This window comes from Notolabrus celidotus, chromosome 11 (assembly GCF_009762535.1).
Source record: "Notolabrus celidotus isolate fNotCel1 chromosome 11, fNotCel1.pri, whole genome shotgun sequence".
Lineage (NCBI taxonomy): Eukaryota > Metazoa > Chordata > Actinopteri > Labriformes > Labridae > Notolabrus > Notolabrus celidotus.
In genome coordinates this window covers 32,614,901-32,633,608 of record NC_048282.1, presented here as the reverse complement: position 1 = coordinate 32,633,608, position 18,708 = coordinate 32,614,901, and the positions used below count along the sequence as shown (strand labels likewise).

General features: G+C 42.1%; 1 protein-coding gene across 2 annotated transcripts in view; it reads right to left on the bottom strand.

Annotated features, from left to right (window-relative positions):
- Window positions 1–18,708, bottom strand: part of plekhg5b (pleckstrin homology domain containing, family G (with RhoGef domain) member 5b) — a 104,305-nt gene that overhangs the window by 61,305 nt on the left and 24,292 nt on the right. For both annotated transcript variants that reach the window (XM_034696229.1, XM_034696230.1), the window contains exon 2: window positions 13,445–13,521. In XM_034696229.1, the coding sequence (XP_034552120.1) occupies window positions 13,445–13,521 (77 nt within the window). The remainder of the gene's footprint in view (window positions 1–13,444; window positions 13,522–18,708) is intronic.

The window sequence follows — 18,708 nt, the reverse complement described above, 5'->3', positions numbered from 1 at the left end:
GAGATGTCATCCAGAATGTTTTTTTTAAGTTATCTAAAAAAATAAAAGTACATTTAACCCATTAAAGTAGAAAGTATCGACAAAAATAGTTGCTTAAGTTGAAATAAAACCTTGAAAATAGAAAATGTAATGATTTTTCTGCCTTTCTTTTTTCCAGATGGCTCTTAAGTTTAGGGTTAGTGAAGAGTTAATTATCAGAAGCATCAGTAGCAGTAGGTTAATTAATGACGACACAGGAAACACAGCCACATGCTCATATAGGTAGGCTAATTCTTTACAGACCAGCTAAATGAAGACACATTAAATTACTTTGAAGGACAGTGGGGGTCGCAAGTCTTTGGCACCTATATTTTGGGGATCACGGGCTGAAAAGTTCAGGAACCCCTACATTACAGGAGCTTTAAGCACACATAATTAGAGAGATTTTTCACAGGACATAATTATTCCACTCACTTTGTTTTTTTAAGCTAAATCTGCAAATGTAAAGAAGCTCTAACTCTTCTCAGTGAGCAACAGAACGTCAGTCTACTTAACAGCTTCTAACAGTGAACTCGTATGTTGGTAAAATATGGTGCAATAGTGGGGGAAAAAAGCATATGCAGCCAACACTATCACAGTGTCTCTGTGATCAGCTAGCTGATAAAGATTTGTCAACATTCTCTCAGTTTCATTGATGTTGAAATGACTCCAGAGTCATCAGAGCATTGCAGACCACTGTTTCCATTTGCAGGCTTACATTACTTCAGAAATCCAACTTTCCAAGAACCTTACAGTAAAAGCTGAGCTCACATCCTGTTACATTTCCCTCTTCCAGTAATTTAAAGACTCTTTGGTCTGCAGTCGAGTACAAAACAGGCTGTGAGACATACATGTGGAAATATCAGCAGAGAGAGAATACAAGGGAAGAAAAGAGCATAAATCATAGAGTATACCATAAAATGCACAGCTACAATCGCTGCCAGGAGCTTTTTTAAACACGAACAGGATATTCCTCAAAAGCAAACGAAGGAGGAAGAGGAGGCAGGTCATCTAAGAGGATACACACAGCTGCTTTCACTCAATCTACAGTCCATACATACTGTGCAGCTGACTGCGTCCTCACAGGAGATGTGATCCCTGCAGACTTTAGGATGGACAACAATCAGACTGATGGGAAGTTGTTAGAGTCCTTGCATGACACCCAGATCTTAATCCATCTCCAGCAGCACCCAATAGCTAAAATAGCACCTAATACCTTGCACCCTTCGACCCCTTTCACAGTTACAGAAAGTGGGCATCAAGCCCAATCGGGGGTGTTTACTTAGCAGCCTTAGCGGCTCTCTGTCAGTGTCAGTTAGGTGAGATTTTTCAGCCAAGCAGGTGAGCTGAACTGAAGGTGAGGTTAAGTCAGTGGATTCAGGGTTCCTGGGTTTGGAAGAGTAACGTACTGGACTAATAACCAAAGTCTGAAGCAGAGCCAGAGGTGACATGATTCAAGCTCTGGTAAGATGATGATCCTGTGTTGGGTATATCACACCGGTGCGTCTGTGCCTGTCTGACTAATATGATATTACTTCCCTGAAAACAACAGCAGAGGATTACTCATGATATGAGACTGAATGGGGACAGAGGAGAGGAAGAAGAGAAGAATAGAGGGGATGAGAGCCAAACAAAAACACAATGTGGGCGAAGATCAGAGGCTGAGTGACGGCATCAGACTGACAGGCCAGGTTTCTCCTGAAACGCAATACACGTTTGTATGTTTCCAAAGAAAATCTGATATTGCGTCTGAATACCTGTTTCCACACATCCCACCTTCATGATAAGAACGTAAGATTTATACTTCAAATGAACAGGCGGTAAAGCTAATTCTCTCTTAACCCGCCTGTTGTGTTCATTTCTCAGGATCAGAAGTAATGTTCCTGGGTCAATTTGACCAGGGGCATATTTAATTATCCAAAAGTGTCAGAACCCAAAAAAATCCTGATAAACATTTGTATAATCTCATTATTAACTCCATTACTAACCATTTAAATCAATATTTGGTGCAATTGTGTTCTTTAATTCTAACAGATCATGGTTCCTGTCAAAAGTAGGGGTGCAACGATACTCAAAATCCACGGTTCGGTTCAGTTCGATACGTTTTTGTCAGGTTCGATACGTTTTCGATACAGAAAAAAGAGAAATTTCCATGACTTTTTGTTTTACTTGTAGTTTATTGAAGTTTCCAACATTTGTTTCAGCTCAAAAGCAGTTTTTAAATTAAATTAAATGTATCAGGGGCAGCTATACCTGACACATGTTCTGCTGTGCATGGGGGGGTTGCGCGTGTGTGTGTCTGTCTGTCTGTCTGCGTGCGCATCTGCCGTGAGCGATAGAGAGCAGAGGAGAATTGTGAACGCGCGACCATGTAGAGACAGAAATGACATCCCGTCATGTAAATAAGATAAATATCATAAGGATATTTAGTCTGTTACATAAAAGAACAAGGTAGGCTATAGACCTGATCTATGAGAGAGGGAACCTTAAATCACTTCTGCTTTGACTTCCAAGACACACGACGGGTGCACCCCCAATGTAACGGCAGGAAAACACTGTCCGGTATCAGGCTGAAGTCTACAGAGCATGCAGTGTAAGACCACTAGTAATGCATAAACGCACTTTAAAAACATATCATCCAGACTAGCATCACTACAGGACCACGGTTCAACTCTGCTCTGCAACCAAAGCGGATCACTCGTGCTTCCCTCTCGTTCGGGCGCGCGCTCATACACATACCTGAACATATGAACCCAGCAGACCGTCGTGTGGTGAAATATATATTTCCATATGAAGCACAGCTAAAACAAACGTGACCAGCTTGGACTGAATGAATGTGGGAGGAGCGCGCAGTTCAGTGGACCTGCGCTCGACAATGCAGCCCAGAGGAGTCGAGCGCAGATCCGCTGAACTTTTAGCACAGAGCGCCTCGTCAGAAGTTGATCAAATAAATATAAAATTGCGTATCCTTCGGTTCATAGGGCGTACCGAACCGTGACCACTGTATCGAACGGTTCGATACAGATACACGTATTGTTGCACCCCTAGTCAAAAGTCATGCCAACACCTGCATTCTCACACTTTACAGATGAGGTCAAGACAAAGGTAGAGGGGTGTGTGTGTGTGTGAGTGACTGGGGTGAAATATGTCACACAGTTGCAAAGAAACAATTAGTATTTGACATTTCTGTGTCCTTTTAGCCTCCACTTTGAGTGCTGGGTCAAATTAACCCACGAACAGTAACTATGTAATGCAGAGGTGTCAAACGTGCGGCCCGCGGGCCAAAACCGGCCCGCCAGAGGTTCAAATCCGGCCCGCGGAACGACTTTGCAAAGTGAAAAAATGACAGAGAAGACATTAACTGCAATTTTTCAATAAAAGTAACTAATACTTCCAATGTGTCCTCTGGGGGTCGATTCATAAAAACTTTTTAGAGCACTATAAGATGATCCACTAACTACTAACACTAGCACTACACTCCTACATACAACACTGTCCAGCAAGCACACTGTTCATGATGGAGCTGAGGGGTCCAAAATAATCAACTTTACCTTCTTCATTGTTATAATCTCTGTTCTTTTGCAGTAAACATTACACTGTGTGTGTCAGGTGAGTGGGTAACCTGTGTATTTGGTGTGTTCACAGCAGGTTTCATGGCTTAAAGAGTTAAATATTCGGCACACTATGAGACTCATCATGGAAAAAGAAAGATAGTTCATTAAATGAGAACATTTTCAGAATGTACTTGTTGTTATTTATAGGTTATTATGTTCTGATTTTACTGGTCCGGCCCACTTCAGATCAACTCAGGTTGTATGTGGCCCCTGAACTGAAATGAGTTTGACACCCCTGATGTAATGTAAACATGCAGGGGGGGTTGCAAATATGTGAAATCAACCATTTTCATTTTATATGTTGATTACACCTATCAAGCCAGGGAGAAGATTCATACCGAAAACTGTCTTTTAACTTTTTATTTTTCAATTTTTGAACATTAAAAAAGGGTCAATTTGACCGACAACATAACAGGGGGGTTAAAGGCAACACAACAGGGTCATCAAAAGTGCCAGAGAAACCTCAAACAGCAAAACACAAACATATAATAAAAATACAGGATATATGTTTGTTTTATGTGTTGATCTGAAGGTGGTTTAGTCTTTTTACAAGAAGTGTAAGACAATATTAGTAAACTTGGGTATCAATACAGAAGGTTTTGTGATACAGATTCTAAAAAGCACAACCACTTTCAAGTTAATAGTCCAAATTCAAGATTTAGGGTTTTATTTATAACAGCAAATGTTAAAACGAATTTGTATTGATGTGCTTTTACAGGAGATGTATGTGCCTTTAATTGTCAGGCTGCAGGTAATTGGTGCTGCTAAATGGGAGCAACTGAGCATGTGCGATGCAATGTGTGATGCAATGTGTGCTTTCACACACAGCAGGACAAGGAGCAACATATTTTCTATCAGTAGCTCTGTTTGGTTTTGTATAGTTTTGTCGCTTCTGTGGAAATATAAGTTAATAGCGACTAGAGAAGTGAATTTTGTTTGTCCATATTTTAATAAATTCTCAGTTTGTCTAAAGCTGCTGTGAGGAACTTTTGTTTTGTATCAATTCTGGCGCCCCCCTGGTGGACAAAGTGATACCTCTTATCTCTTGTCCTATACATGCAAAAGCAGTGTTTTCAACAAAACCCTCATCCTGTTGTCTTTTAACAGTCAACTTTATCAGGCAATGTGATTATTTTCCATGAAAACAGTCAAAGAAAGGCTGTTTCTGAAGCAAGATGTCCATTATCTGGTCTGGGACCTACCCCCCCAGGGCGGTTTCAGGCATTAAAAATTACAACAGAGAAGGTGTCAGTGTTGCTGCTGATGGTCTTGTTTGCTATTGAAGGTCATAAAGAGGCATCAGTATCATTTTCAGTCTGTTTCTCAGCCAGTTCAAAACTCCTCACAGGGCCTTTAATTTTATACGCCATCAGTTTCATTTTTGAGTAAACCTGTTTTGCAACGCACAAGTCAGAAACATCACATGCCTTGCGCTCCTGCAACACTTCACAAATATGTGTTTCCCTGTCTTCGGACAGAGTTCGGTAAGAGAGTGTTCAGTTTTGCTGCTCCTACTGTTTGGAATAAACTGCAGAAGGATTTGAATCTGTCAGATCTTATCTCACTTGACGCCTTTGGGTCCATCTTAAATGAAAGACAGACCACAGAGCAGTGCCTGTGTTTTTAAAGGCTGTTTTTGTGATAACAAATTGCACTTTATTTGCAAATAAGTTGCACTTTTAAATTATTGATTGTTTCTACATACTGTGTACATTAGGGCTGTCAAAATTGCTCCAAAATGACATTTGAATATTCGCTCTAAAAAAAAAACATAGGTTCGAACCATTCGAATATCTATATTTGTGCATTATGTCAATAACAGGTGGACAAACTAATACAAGGAGACATAACTGATTGTATATGTATTTTTATTTTAGATTTAACATGGCTTAAACATCCCTACACATTACAAAACAAGTAAATGACCTAATGGCTGATACCATAACACTTTGAAGACGGTAGAGCAATTAAAGGTCCTGACTCTTGTCCCTTATATAGGCAGGCTTCATTCAGTGATTGAAGCAAATATTATTAACATTAATTGAAGTTAAAAACGAAAAAGTAGTCCACTTACATTCTTGGCGCTTGTATAAAAAAAAAGAGGAAAAACTGTATTTTATCCCAGTGTCACTGATTGTCGGGCTCTTTTAGTCCACTGTCAATGTAGGGTCTTAGGCCTGTCAGGTTATTTGCCAAAAACACAAGACAGTCCACATGTGAAGAGGCCCGATCTCTTTTTCCACAGTCGAATATTAATTTTCACAATCGAATCTCAGTTTTTTTTTAAATACTTGAGTATATATTCGAATTTAGAATATTCGTTGACAGCCCTAATGTACATATGCTCCATGCTGTTGAGTTGTGCTATTTATTTTGCCGTGTGCTGCTGACCTCTTGGCCAGGTCGCCCTTGTAAATGAGGTCTTGATCTCAATGGGTCTCATCTGGTTAAATAAAGGTTAAATAAAATAAAATAAATCAAGTCCTGCAGAAGTGGCAAAGAATCATTATCATATTATTTTAGCCTGTACATATCAGTAATGCCTATTTGTTGTTCTTTTTGCGTTTATAGTTGGTGTTATTATTATTATATTTATATATTTTTTTATTTGTATGCCTTATTCTTATGCCTTGTACAAAGAGAGCACAGTTTACCAAGTCAAATTCCTTGTGTGTTCAAGCATACGTGGCCAATAAAGCTGATTCTGATTCTGATTCTGAAAGAAGGTTTTTGCTAAAAGTTGCCACTAGAGCGTAAGCCTAAACCGAGATGAGTGCTCGGGTCAGAGTCTTTCAAAACCAGCTAAATTACCTGGCAGACCTGTCCCCATCTGTAGAACACTGTAGCCTAGCTTGCGTGCTGTTTCTCCGGGCAGTTTTCTCATGGAGGGGGCTGAGCTGAGCTGCATCCGTTGTGGCTAGTACAATTACTAGTTACATACAACTCATACAACCCTACTTCATAAAAATGGAACTATCCCTTTAATAGACCAAGAACTAAGATGCCTCAGGTGGCTTCTTAGTCTGTTTCAATCATATTTCACATTTGTTTTTCATCAATACTTCCTAAAGCTTCCCGTTTCCAATCATAAATCTGTTTTGAAAGCAGAGGAGAGGAGGCGGAGGGAAACAGAAAACGAGATACAGTCATATTTATAAAGTTGTGCTTTGCTTATATAGCTCTTTTATTAGATTGTCCAAAGCAGTGATAAATCCGTGCTTTGCAGCTTTGGCAAATAGTTTGTGAAATTGTCTCGCCTGTAGCTCCTTTGTGTTAAAATGAATTGAGAAAGACGGTCCCAAAAGTCAAAGCCAGCAGAGTAAAACTTTCCCTCATCCTTTCGCTCTCCGTCAAACCGAGACTCTCTGAACATTATCCCTCCGCCTCCAGCTGTTTGGGCTGGGAGGGCCTCGTTTCCATGGAGGCCCACACCTTACAGGCTGTCTTGTCTGGTCCTGTCCTGTCAAAGCTGAAAGAGGAAGAGAGGAAGAGAGGGAGGGAGGGAGGGGAATGAAGGAGACTAGGATAGAAGCAAAGAGGAGGGAGGGCGGGGGGGCGAGCGATCAGGGGTAATAAGCCCTTCTCTGTGGGAGTCTGGATCCAAGAGAGCAAGCTCAGACTAGCATTGAGCGCTAACCAACATAATCTGAAACGAATCCCACCAACTCAGCCAAGAACTGAACGTGGTCTTCCAGCTGGACACCTGCAGGCTGATTTGAAACCCTGCTGGCTCAGAGACACCAGCAGTAAAGTATCCAAATACAGCAGACAGCCCTGTTGGACACACATGTATCGGGTATTAAAGCCTTGGAGTGAGCTTCCCTTTGAGTTCTGTTGTGTAATGTGGTGACAGCGCTGAGCTACGGCAGCAAAAGAACAGAGGCTGACACCTGGAGTGATTTCAGTAAATTATGGTGCAGGTGAACTCATGCTGTGACTGGAAGAGAGACGCAGCGCTGTCAGGAGCTGATATACGGCTGCAGGAGAGCGAAGGCACGCTCGTCTGGGAATAAAACGCTTTAAATGCAGAGCCGGTCCAGCTTGAGATTCTCTCTCCCTCTGTCTGTGTGTCTGTGTTTGTGTCTGCTGTGTGTCCTCCTGCCAAACCACAGGAATATCAAAGGGACTATTCGTAGTACTTCAACTCTTAAAATGAAACATAAAAGTTTTAATGGTTTCTTCATATTCAGAATAAGAGCGCTTTCTTTCATGCGTCTAAATCTGCAGTGGAAGAAGGGATGAAGTCAATATTTATGCTTCTATTCTTCCAAACATGAGGCTCTAAACTTGTGGAGAGCTAGAGAGCAGCAGAGTGAGGCCTGTGGGTCAGAGTTGCCATGACATTGCCCCCTGCTGTTTAAAGCTGGCTACAAGAAATGACTGCAGAAGTATTGAGCAACCAGCAAAGAGAAATGCACGGTCAGAACTCAAGTAGAACTGTCCGGAAATGCCCAAAGTCTCATGACTCACCTTCTTAGTGTTCTTATTTTACATGAGAAATAGCTGAAACCAGCAGAAATAAATGGAGTTATGACATCTGGGGATATCCCCAAGTGTCTGTGACACAAAGATCACTGCAGGATCAAGTGAAGTGTAGAATAAACACTGATTCATCAGGATGCGGAAATTTAAAGTCTGAGCCAACTGATAAGACTTCAGTGTGATAACTCAGTCGACTGTCTTTGATTCAACACTGCTCACTGACTACACAGCCATTAGAGGAAACAGTGAATCCTTAAAAGCTCATTACCCTTTAACAGCACATCCCTGGCAGTTTCCATGCTTTATCATCAAAGTCTGATTTATTGTTTCCTACATTTGTCAATTTAAACTCAAACATGATGATTAAAAAGAAGCTTCAATTAACCACAATGGCAAAAAGAAGCACGTTTAATACATTCAGTCATCTACAAAGTCAGCTGTGTCCTAAACACCGGTGTGACCAAGTACCAATATAAAATGCAGAGAGTTATTTCATTGTGTTACGGTGGTTTCCCCAAAAGGTGAGGCTTAAAGAAGCAAGAAATGGCTTCAATGTAGCGATGGGAATTTTGTCCCTTTGTAGAGATCGGATCATTTGACTCAGCTCAGAATGAGTCTGCTCCCAAACGGCTCTTTGTGGTAACGCTTTGGCTTAGTCATGTGTTTTAACTATTACTTGTAGTTTTAACATGCACTTAATTAATTCCCAGGGAGAAACTCAAGTTTTACACTCATAGAGAGATGTCAGAGTGAGGAGGCTGCCAACATCCAGCGCCACACGAGCAGTTGGGATTTTGGTACCTTGCTCAAGGGCACCCAGCAGATGAACCAGCACCTCTCCAACCACTGGACCAATTGCTAACTTGGTCTGGGACTTGAACCAGCGACCCTCCGGTCCTGACTCGTGTGTAGCATTATCCAAAGAAACCCCACCAGGGTGTACAACTTGATTAATAAAGAACATGTCAAAACTACAAATAATAGTTAAAACACATGAGTTAGCCAAAGTGGTACCATGAAGAGCCGTTTGGGAGTAGAAAGAGTCGACTCATTCTGAGTTAGCAGAATGATCCGATCACTAAAAACAGACAGAATTTCCATCCCTTCTTTGGAGAGTTTGCTCGCTTCTTGAAGCGCCATCTTTGGGGGAAAATACTGCAAAACAATGAAACATCTGTCTGCACTTTATACTGGCACATCGGTCACACCGGTGTAGAGGACACAGCTGACTTTTTAGATTACAAACAGTGTATTAAACGTTGAGCTTCATTTTAATTACCACTTTTGACTTTGGCTTTCTAATAGTGTAACACAATGTTATGATGATAAAGCATGAAACTTCCAGGGATGTGCTGTTGATAAGTGATGTGAGGATACACAGTTTCCTCTCTGCACATCGATGACCTAAAAACGACTGCGCTCTCAGTGAGCAGTGTCGAATCAAAGACACACGACTAAGTTATCTCACTGAAGTCTTATCAGTTGGCTCTCAGACTAAATCTCTGCATCCTGCCGATTCAAAATACACGAAAGACATTGGAAGATGCCATTGTGCTATGAAAACTACATTAGTGAACCACATAATTTCCATGTTATACCTACGTCTGCATCAAATGTGTAAAAAGTATGCATGGTAAGAAAGCTTGCTTGTTTACAAAATCATCTTTCTTCATATTTGGGATACGATGACGTTTGTGATGTATTTATTGATAATGCTGCTTTTGCAACAAAGATAAAACTGAGATTCATTGTGCAGCCGTAATGCACGCTTCTACCTAAAATAGTGAGTCACAGGTCATGCATAAGATCTATGCAGGGCAATATGGAGTTTAGTGTTAGAGTATTTCAAAATAAAGCTCAACTAAACTCACTTTGTGCTACATGTTCAGCATCAAACTTAGTTAGTCACTAGCTGCTGGAGTAGAGGAGCATTTAGCAGTTACAAGGAGAGTAAACGTCCGTCTGTCAAAGTCACAGGCCACCACAAGTCCTTCCCTAATCTCCTTACATAACATCAACCCTGACCCTGAGGGAGGGGACTGGTGAACAGGTGGCGTCAGACAGGTTTCGTCCCACCCGTGCCCCAGCAGGTCATTTAGACTCTCGATACACACACCTGAGCTCCCCGTGGGCCTCATCCACATCTCTGCAAACTCATCCTCTGACGAAGAAGAAAAAAGGAGGAGAGGGAGGAGGAGGAGGAGGAGGAGGAGGAGGAGGCTTGTCATGCGAGACGGGGGCCAGGAAAAGTTGGGTTTTTGGAGATTCAATAATGTGAGGAGCAGAGAGAGGAGAGTTCAGGTTAAGCTCTTTGGCTCTCTCTTCTTCCCCCCACTTTATTATTCTCTGTTGCCATGGAGAAAAACTATATATAACCTCCTCTCCCTCTCTCCACGTGCTGTTTGAATTCACCATCTTTCCCTAGCAGTTGACTTCTCTATCTCTCTCTCTTTTGTTTCTGCAGCGAGGACAGCAGGGGACGACATCTCGGTTGAATGGGAAAATCTATCTAAAGCTCTGCTCTGCTGGCATGAGAGAGGGAGGGACAGACAGACAGACAGACAGACAGACAGACAGACAGACAGACAGACACTGTGTCGCTTTCTGTGGTTGTCTGGCCAGACTCCCATTTTTAGAAAGCAGTGGCTTCAAAGGAATAATTCATTTCACAGTCTAGTGGCCCGACACAGAGCCCCGACATGCACGCCCCTTTTATCACCTAAAAGAAGAGAGGCAGCAGCCTCCAGACACGACGCTCCACCTTCTCTGTCTTTAAAACCCAACACAAGAGAGACACAAAACCTCTGGGTGCATGCAGTCAGCGTCAGTCTGGGTGTGTGCATCTCGAATAAAAAGCTGTCACACGTTTGGTTCCAGTTAAAAAGCTGTTTTTCATGAGCTCTGGTGGTTTTTTGGGGGAACCCGAGGCTGTTTGGAGACAAATCCTCCAAATTACTGCAGCGACTATAATCGCTCTCGAAATGACAAATATGATTGTGTTTTGGTTTGACGTCTCTATCATGAGGATATCATTTGTCCCTGACTCCCAAACCCGCTGTGAATCACTGCTGCAACAAAAGCATTCTCAGGACGGAGCCTGGTTAGCTCTGGCACTGAAATGAGCCGGTTAAGGTTGAGATGGATGAGAGTTTGGTCAAGGTTAGGGGAAGTGTGTCATCATGGTGACAATAACTACCGCTTGGTTAAGATTAGGGGGCGATTGTGGTCACTGTGTCAGGGAGCTAACATTGCATGCTGGTAGGAAACAGGAAACAACAAACAGTAGAGTCTCGTGGTAACGTGTGACTGTTTGTTAACCCATTCAGCACAAATCGTTTGTTTGAGGCTCTTATCACCTGAGTCCCAACAAGTTTTGGACAGTTGCTGCAATAGAGGACCATGTTGTATCGTCCATGGCTTGAGGATCCATGTTACATACTGCTCCCATTGTTTAAAGTGTGAATCACATCATCTCTCCACTGTCATCTTGAGTCATAAAAAAACCCAAACCAAAGTAAAACACTTTTCTTTTGTTGACACATAAAAAAAACCTTCAAATTTAAGATCTGTTTTCATACAACAATGGAAACAAAATAAAGCTCTGTCATAGCATTCATGGTGTGATGTTTTTCTTCTCTTACTTAGCTGACTAGACAAAACAAAAGTCCAAGAGGCAACACCCGACTGATACTACGAGGCATCCTCTGGTGTTGAAAAATGAAATCAAAGCAGCAATGCAAAAAAACTGCAATTCCTCGAGTGTCCACTAGTAGCTGGCTCCAAAAGCCATTCAAACCCCATTAGGCCCCATGATTGAATGGCCGATTTAAAAGCTGAAACGAACATGTTTGCAGACTGGTACCATAGACTGTATAAAAAATGGACGTAGTGTCCGCGACGTCACCCATCTGTTCCTGAAGCACTGTTTTGAAGCCAGTCGTCAGCGGGTGCCATATTGGAAATGCTGAACTCAACCTAACTTCGTCTGAGCTTGTGTGAGGTAAAGAGGCAGGGTTTGAGCCTCCTAGCCAACAGCTACAGTGTTCCCACCTGTCATTCAAGTCAGCCATGTCCTTATTTGGGCAAAGCTCTGAAGTTTAATATCTTCCAGGACACAGAGTTATAAAAAAAAAAAATCAACCCCAGTACAGTGTGTGCTGAAATTAGCTACTAAGACCTAAACTGTTTTTTGTAAACATGTTTATTTCTGCTGTAAAGATCGTCTCCTTTGAATGGGTGTGTATGTGGTTTCCTGTGTTTCTGCTTCCAGCCTAAAGTGGACGCTTGATGAAGTGCAGTTTTTAACACTTCCACATGGGCTTCATATTTTAAAACTGGAGGTTGTCGCTTGACTGGTTCAAAAAAATACTTCTGGTCTTATTAGCTCATTTATTTATTTATACACTGTACAGGAGGGGTTATATAACTCAATGTTTTGATCATATTTAGGGTAAGAGTTGTGCATGAATTAGCAGAGTAAGGGGTGTGGTGAGTTGACCGACAAGTGGGTGTCCTGTTGCTGCCTGCCAGGAGGCTTCAGGCCCAGCTCAGCTCCACCAGTTTCAGTGACCATCATCTCTGGTGTTCATAACGCCTCTCTAGAGCAATGGGTGACGTCATAGAGACTACTTCTGTGTTTTTATCCAGTCTATGATTGATACCAATCTCATGCTTGTTTAGAAGAAAAGTGCAGACTGCAGCAAGTTTGGTTATTTGAGGGTAAACACTGGAAACAGGTGCAAGCTTGAATCTGTTCCAAAGTGAAAGAGAGAAAAATACACCTACCAGCATCTCTGAGGCTCACTTCCAAACACAGTTTAATGGGTTTGTTAAACACGTGCAATAACAGAACGACTAAAAAAGGACAATGCATGGTGTTATGGAAGGTTTTGTACCAGACTATTTCTTGACCAGGCAATGGTTCTTCCTGGAATCACTGCAAGATTGGCTGCTTTGTTTTTAAACTTTATGTAACTATCATTGAACAAAGGTTCATTATTTTCATCAATGAGTTTAAGAGGTATCGGGAGGACAGTTTGATTACATTTTCAAAGCTGTTTCCAACTTGAATCCAGTCTTTGTTATAAGCTAAGCTAAGCTAAGCTAAGCAGCAGAAGCCTGTAGTTTTATATCTGCCACAAAGACACCAGTGGAGCTGAGTTTCTCGTTTAGCCTCTGCAAAGTGAATAATTGTACCCACTTCAATGAAAATGTCAAACTATTCCTTCAAGTGAGCGTCCAAATGTACTATATGTGAAATATGAAAATGATGTGATTGTAGACACTCCACAGACCCTCTTTGAGTTGGCGTGCAGGTTCGAGAGTCTTACCTTAGAGGCCCTCCTTCGCTCAGGACACTCAGGGTGCTGGCACACCACCCAGTCCTCCTCCTGGACAGGCTTGTCATCTGAAACAGAACACACACACACGTCAATTTGACATCTCTCTTTATCACTAAAACACCAAACTGGACACCCAGCCAGCCACACATCCATTAACACACCTTTCTTGGTAAAGCTGTAAAAACACATTGTAGACATGAAGACTGGAGTCCCTGCCTGTGTTTATACAAGGACTGAGAGAAAAGAGGGAGGGAGAGTGACTTTGAGCACAAGAAACACTCTCACACAGTCATAGAGAGCAAGAAGGGATGTCATGAAGTGAAAAAAAGAGAAGTCTGCTTGAAGAGATTTCTTGGAGGAAAGGTAAACAGAGGGAAGAGGGTGGGGTGTGTTGTTGGGAGGAGATCAGAGAGAAGAGAGCGACGACCAAACAGGCAGGAGCAAATGAGAGGAAGCACCATTCTGGGTTTTGTACGAGAGTGCACTCATCGCAGGGAAGCTTGCTGTACTCCACTCCACAATAACAAATCACCATTGTCAAATAAACCTCTGAAATCGACTTGACTGACCGGCTAACGCTGCATTCAGGGTATGATAAAAGGCTGTGTTTACCTCTACATCTTCTACATGTACACAGAAGATAAAGATATCAAAACAGAGACTCTGAGCGCTGCAATATTTATCTGTTTCCCTAATGAGAAAAACAGAGAATAAACGTGCAGGAGGGAGACAGTAAGAGCAGGGAAGAGGAGAAGAAAGAGCTGAAGGGGGGGCTGGGAGGTAGAGAAGGTACTTGTTACAAAAAATAGAGTGTCCAGTTTCTGAGTATGACAGGACTTTGTTTGCAAGATCTTTACAACAAGCTCAGATAGCCTGCTCAATGTCTCCCTGTTTGGCTGAGCTACACACACACATAAATTAGAACTAAATCATCAGTAATAGAGACATGCTGCTGCTAGAAAATGAAGTCACTTAGTGGCTGAACTTTAAGGCCACTTTAAACAATCATTCGTCACAATGAAAGAAGCGGTAAACCAGCCGAGGCTCGTCTCTGAGCCGGTGTACGGAAACAAGTCACCTTGAGTCATCCACTTGGCTACAGCTACACTCACAGGTCAAGGGTGCTGCTGTGGAAGAGGGAAAAACACTGTAATTGGTGCATACCACAGAGCCCATGGCTTCCCCACTGGGAAGGGAAGGGTCAACCTGTCTGCAATGAATTTGCTCAATGGGAGTGAAAACAAGACGGAGAGTCTGCAGCCACACTAGCTGCTCTGTGAGACTGTACTCAGGCACAGCAGCGCTGCCAGATTAATGCTAATGTCAACATGCTCACTATGCCAATGTTAACATGCTGATGGTTCGCAGGTGGGATGGTTACCATGTTCACAACTGTTTGGTGGGTTAGCATGCATGGGTTTTTTAATGGGGGCTGAGCACGCAGAGGAGCTGAGGCTGATGGGACATCATGAACTACTGGACACAGTTTGATGTAATAATGGTGCCAGACAGTTCAGCCAAAGACACATTTCAAATTCGCCAGGATGCTAAAACTGGTACATTTACAGGTAGCCAAAAGCTAACATGACAAAGTACCTTTCAATTCATCCTCAGGGGAGCATGAATGCCTGTATCAGATGTCACAGTAGCTCATTTTATAAATGTCAAAGGGTTTAATTCAAGATATAACGTCAACTTAAAAGAATATAGAAGAAATTCAGGGGACCAGTCAAGTAAGGGTCATCATCTGGGGACCATGAAAGTCTCCAAAATGTTCCAGTAACCTATTAAGGTGATGTGATATTTCCTGGAATGAAGAACATCTTTGAGGGGCTTGTGGTACTTCAAGAAAAGTAGGCTGAAGAACAAACTCAGCAGGGTTCATCCTCTGTGGACCATGAAAGTCTATCCAACATGTTAAAGTGACCTATATAATTGATGTGATTCTTCATGTAATGAAGACATCTTTTAGGTGCTTGTAAAAAGAGAAGAGATGAACAAACTCAGCACGACTCATCCTCTGTGGACCATGAACAATTGCACCACATTTCATGCCAAAACATGAAACAGCTGTCAAGGTATTTCAGTCAGACTAACCAAATGACACCATCCTGCCTTGATTCACACTCATCAAGGCCGAAGCCCGTTCTGAACACCTTTCCTCTGAGGCAGAGTTCATTGGGTCAAACTTCCACCAACTTCAGGGAAAGTGTTGGGCGCAGCGCTGGGATCAGGCCGAGACGTACTCTCAGCACCGACTGTGGTTTCTGCCAGCAGGCCTCAAACTAACAGGTCCCTCAGGGTTTACAAGCAGCAAGCTGCAGACGGAGCCTCCAGCTTTGATGGAGCACTTCCCAGAGAGGCAGAACTTTCTCTACCACAGCAAGACTTCACAGGTGACTCAGAGTTCATCGGGTGGAATGATGTAAATTAATACATGAATGTGAAACTTCCTCTAAGACGCTACAAAATCAACTGTAGCAGGTTAACCCTCCTGTTATGTTCGTTTCTCTGGAACAGCAATAATGTTCCTGGGTCAATTTGACCCGGGGAATATTCAATTATCCAAAAGTGTCAAAATCTCAAAAAAGCCCAATACACATTTTTTTTTTAAATCTAATTCTTAACTCCATTACTAACCGTTTAAATCAAGTTTTAGTCCATTGGTGTTCTTTAATTCTCACAGATCATGGTTCAATGAGGATAACTCAGTCATTTGTCATTTAAATTAATGTTAAAACTTTTTTTTTATGTACATTGGAAAGCCCTAAATACAAATACAATAGTTTTACATGACATTGATTTTTGTTTATTTTAGTTTTACATTTTTATTATTTCTTTTCTTTATAAAGTGATGTTGATAAATTAACACAACAACTCTTCTGTCACATGCTGCCCAGATTTTTATGCTGCATGTAGCTGGTTTTAAATGGATATATTGCCTAAAATAGACTTTAACAGGGTCAATTTGACCCGCAACATAACAGGAGGGTTAAAGAGCCAAAACTTGGCTATTTTTTTTTTTATAAATCAAACACATTCTTCATGATAAAAGGTCAAGGACTCTCCTGCTTTTGGTTGTTGTTCTGTTTTGTACCATCAGTAAAATCTGCTAACTTGGAGATGAATCCATCAAAACAGGTTAACACAGCACACAACACACTGCTGGGACTTCAGCTGAAAAAGGACGACTGAAAAATTAAATGTATTTGGTCTCTAAAGCTGCAAAGTTGAAGTTGGTATAATGCTGCATTCATGTCTTATCGGAAAATCTGAAAAATGAATTTCTGAGTTGGAAAATGCACTTAAAAAAAACTGCTCAAGGCGGAACAACAAATGGGAAACTGGGTGAAGAATTTGGTGCCCGACTCACCGACTTCACGTCATATTCGTCATCAACGCTGAGGGAGAACAATGTTTTCTTAATGGTGAGAAACTTTATCTTTAATTTACATATTGCTCATCAACTAAACTGTCTTTATGTTGACATTTAACACATCTACCTCATCCATGTAGTTTGTTCTTGTTAATACAACTTTCTGACTTTGCAAATTGAGAGCACTTGAACACACCAAAGTCAACATCCAAACTCATAAACTGGGACCATCCAAGGAGCACTCGAATGCAGCGTTAGCATCCCCTTAAAGGTGCTGATGCTGGTGCTGATATCATCGTGTTTTATGTTACCATACCCTCGAGCCTGAGCCAGCGTCCTTAAACTCACTCTATTCCACTGTCCTAAATTCAAGCCTCGTCTTCCTTTTCATCTCGGTTGTCTCGTAAAATCACTCCATCCCCGCTGAAGCTCCATCTTCTGTCCTACTTACTCATATCTTGCTGACTCTCTCGCTTTCTCTCTCTCTGATGAACTGGAATTTCTGAACTCAGCACTGCTGATTAAGCCAAAAGCAAACACAAGCACACACTATACACGAACACACACGTGACGGCAGACAATGAGCTTGCACTCTAAAGAGACAGTGGAGCATCCCATCCACACAGCTCTCTGAGCCGGCTCGCTCGCCACAGAGAGAAAACGCCTGGGGCAAAGACCCATTAGGTACCCATAAATAAACCCAGAGCAGCGAGGGGAAAGTTAAAGATGATGTTCACTTGAACACGCAAGATTTACCCAAGTGTTCCAACTTGTCAATCTCGGTTTCCTCACTTTGTAACCACAATACAACCATTCTTCATTTCCTCACGATCAATCATGACTGCTACGCTGGTAATGCTTCGGCTTTCCTGTGCTGAAACAATCCATCTATTGATCACGCATCAATCAGAAGACTAAACTGCAACAATTAAAGTCATCATTCATCAAATTCTCTAAACTAGAGGCTAACTAGCTGCACGCTGCAACACAAGAACAAAGCAGCTCTTTTATTTCACATCCTCTAAATGTTTCATGTACAAGTGCACATGCTGACTTTCTGTCTGCATCAGACTTAAAAAATAAATTTATAAGACCCTTTTTGCAGAGCTCCCTTTTTTCATTTAATGTGAGTCAGCTGGAATCATAAAAAAGTCAGCCACAGATGGCGTTCAGACGATAAAATCGACCATCATCTGCAAAAAAAATGAGAGTTCTGCAGTTGTCTGAGGTCAGGGAGTAAAAGTTTCCTTGAAGTTTTGAGTCATAACTTTGTCTCTGTCACCACTGACACATGAATCCACCCAGTCATAAAGTGGAGAGCCTGGCAGGTGTAGCAGCAGGAATCAAGTCTGTGCAAGGCTTTGAGTGGGTCACATCTGAATCTTTGGGACGCTGGCTCAAGTTGTGTTCACCTTTGGAGTAAAGTGCCATTAAATGTCTCACTCCTAAAAGTTCAACCAGGCTCTCCATCACCACACCACTCATCCCACTCTTCACCACCTCTCTGACAGCCTCACCAAACCTCCAAGTTTAGGCAGGGAGAGGCAGAACGCAGCACGAGGTTAGCCGTAAGACGTGCCCACATTTTTATGAGGAATGTTAAGAATGCTTGATTCTGCCCTCTGTTCGGTGAGATCTCGTCATGGCACAAGGCGAGGAGGTGAGCTTATTCCTTTGTTAGCTCAGGCTCTGACTTGTCACTTCATTTTCACATCATGTTTTTGAGACCCACCCCCCCTCTCTCTCCCATTAACACCATGAGTATGTATTCCAACATGTGCTTAGAGAGAGACCCCTGAGAGCTGAACACAGATGGCAGGCGGGAGGGATGGCATACGGTATGGGCCATATCAGCACATGCAGGGGAGCAGCCAGA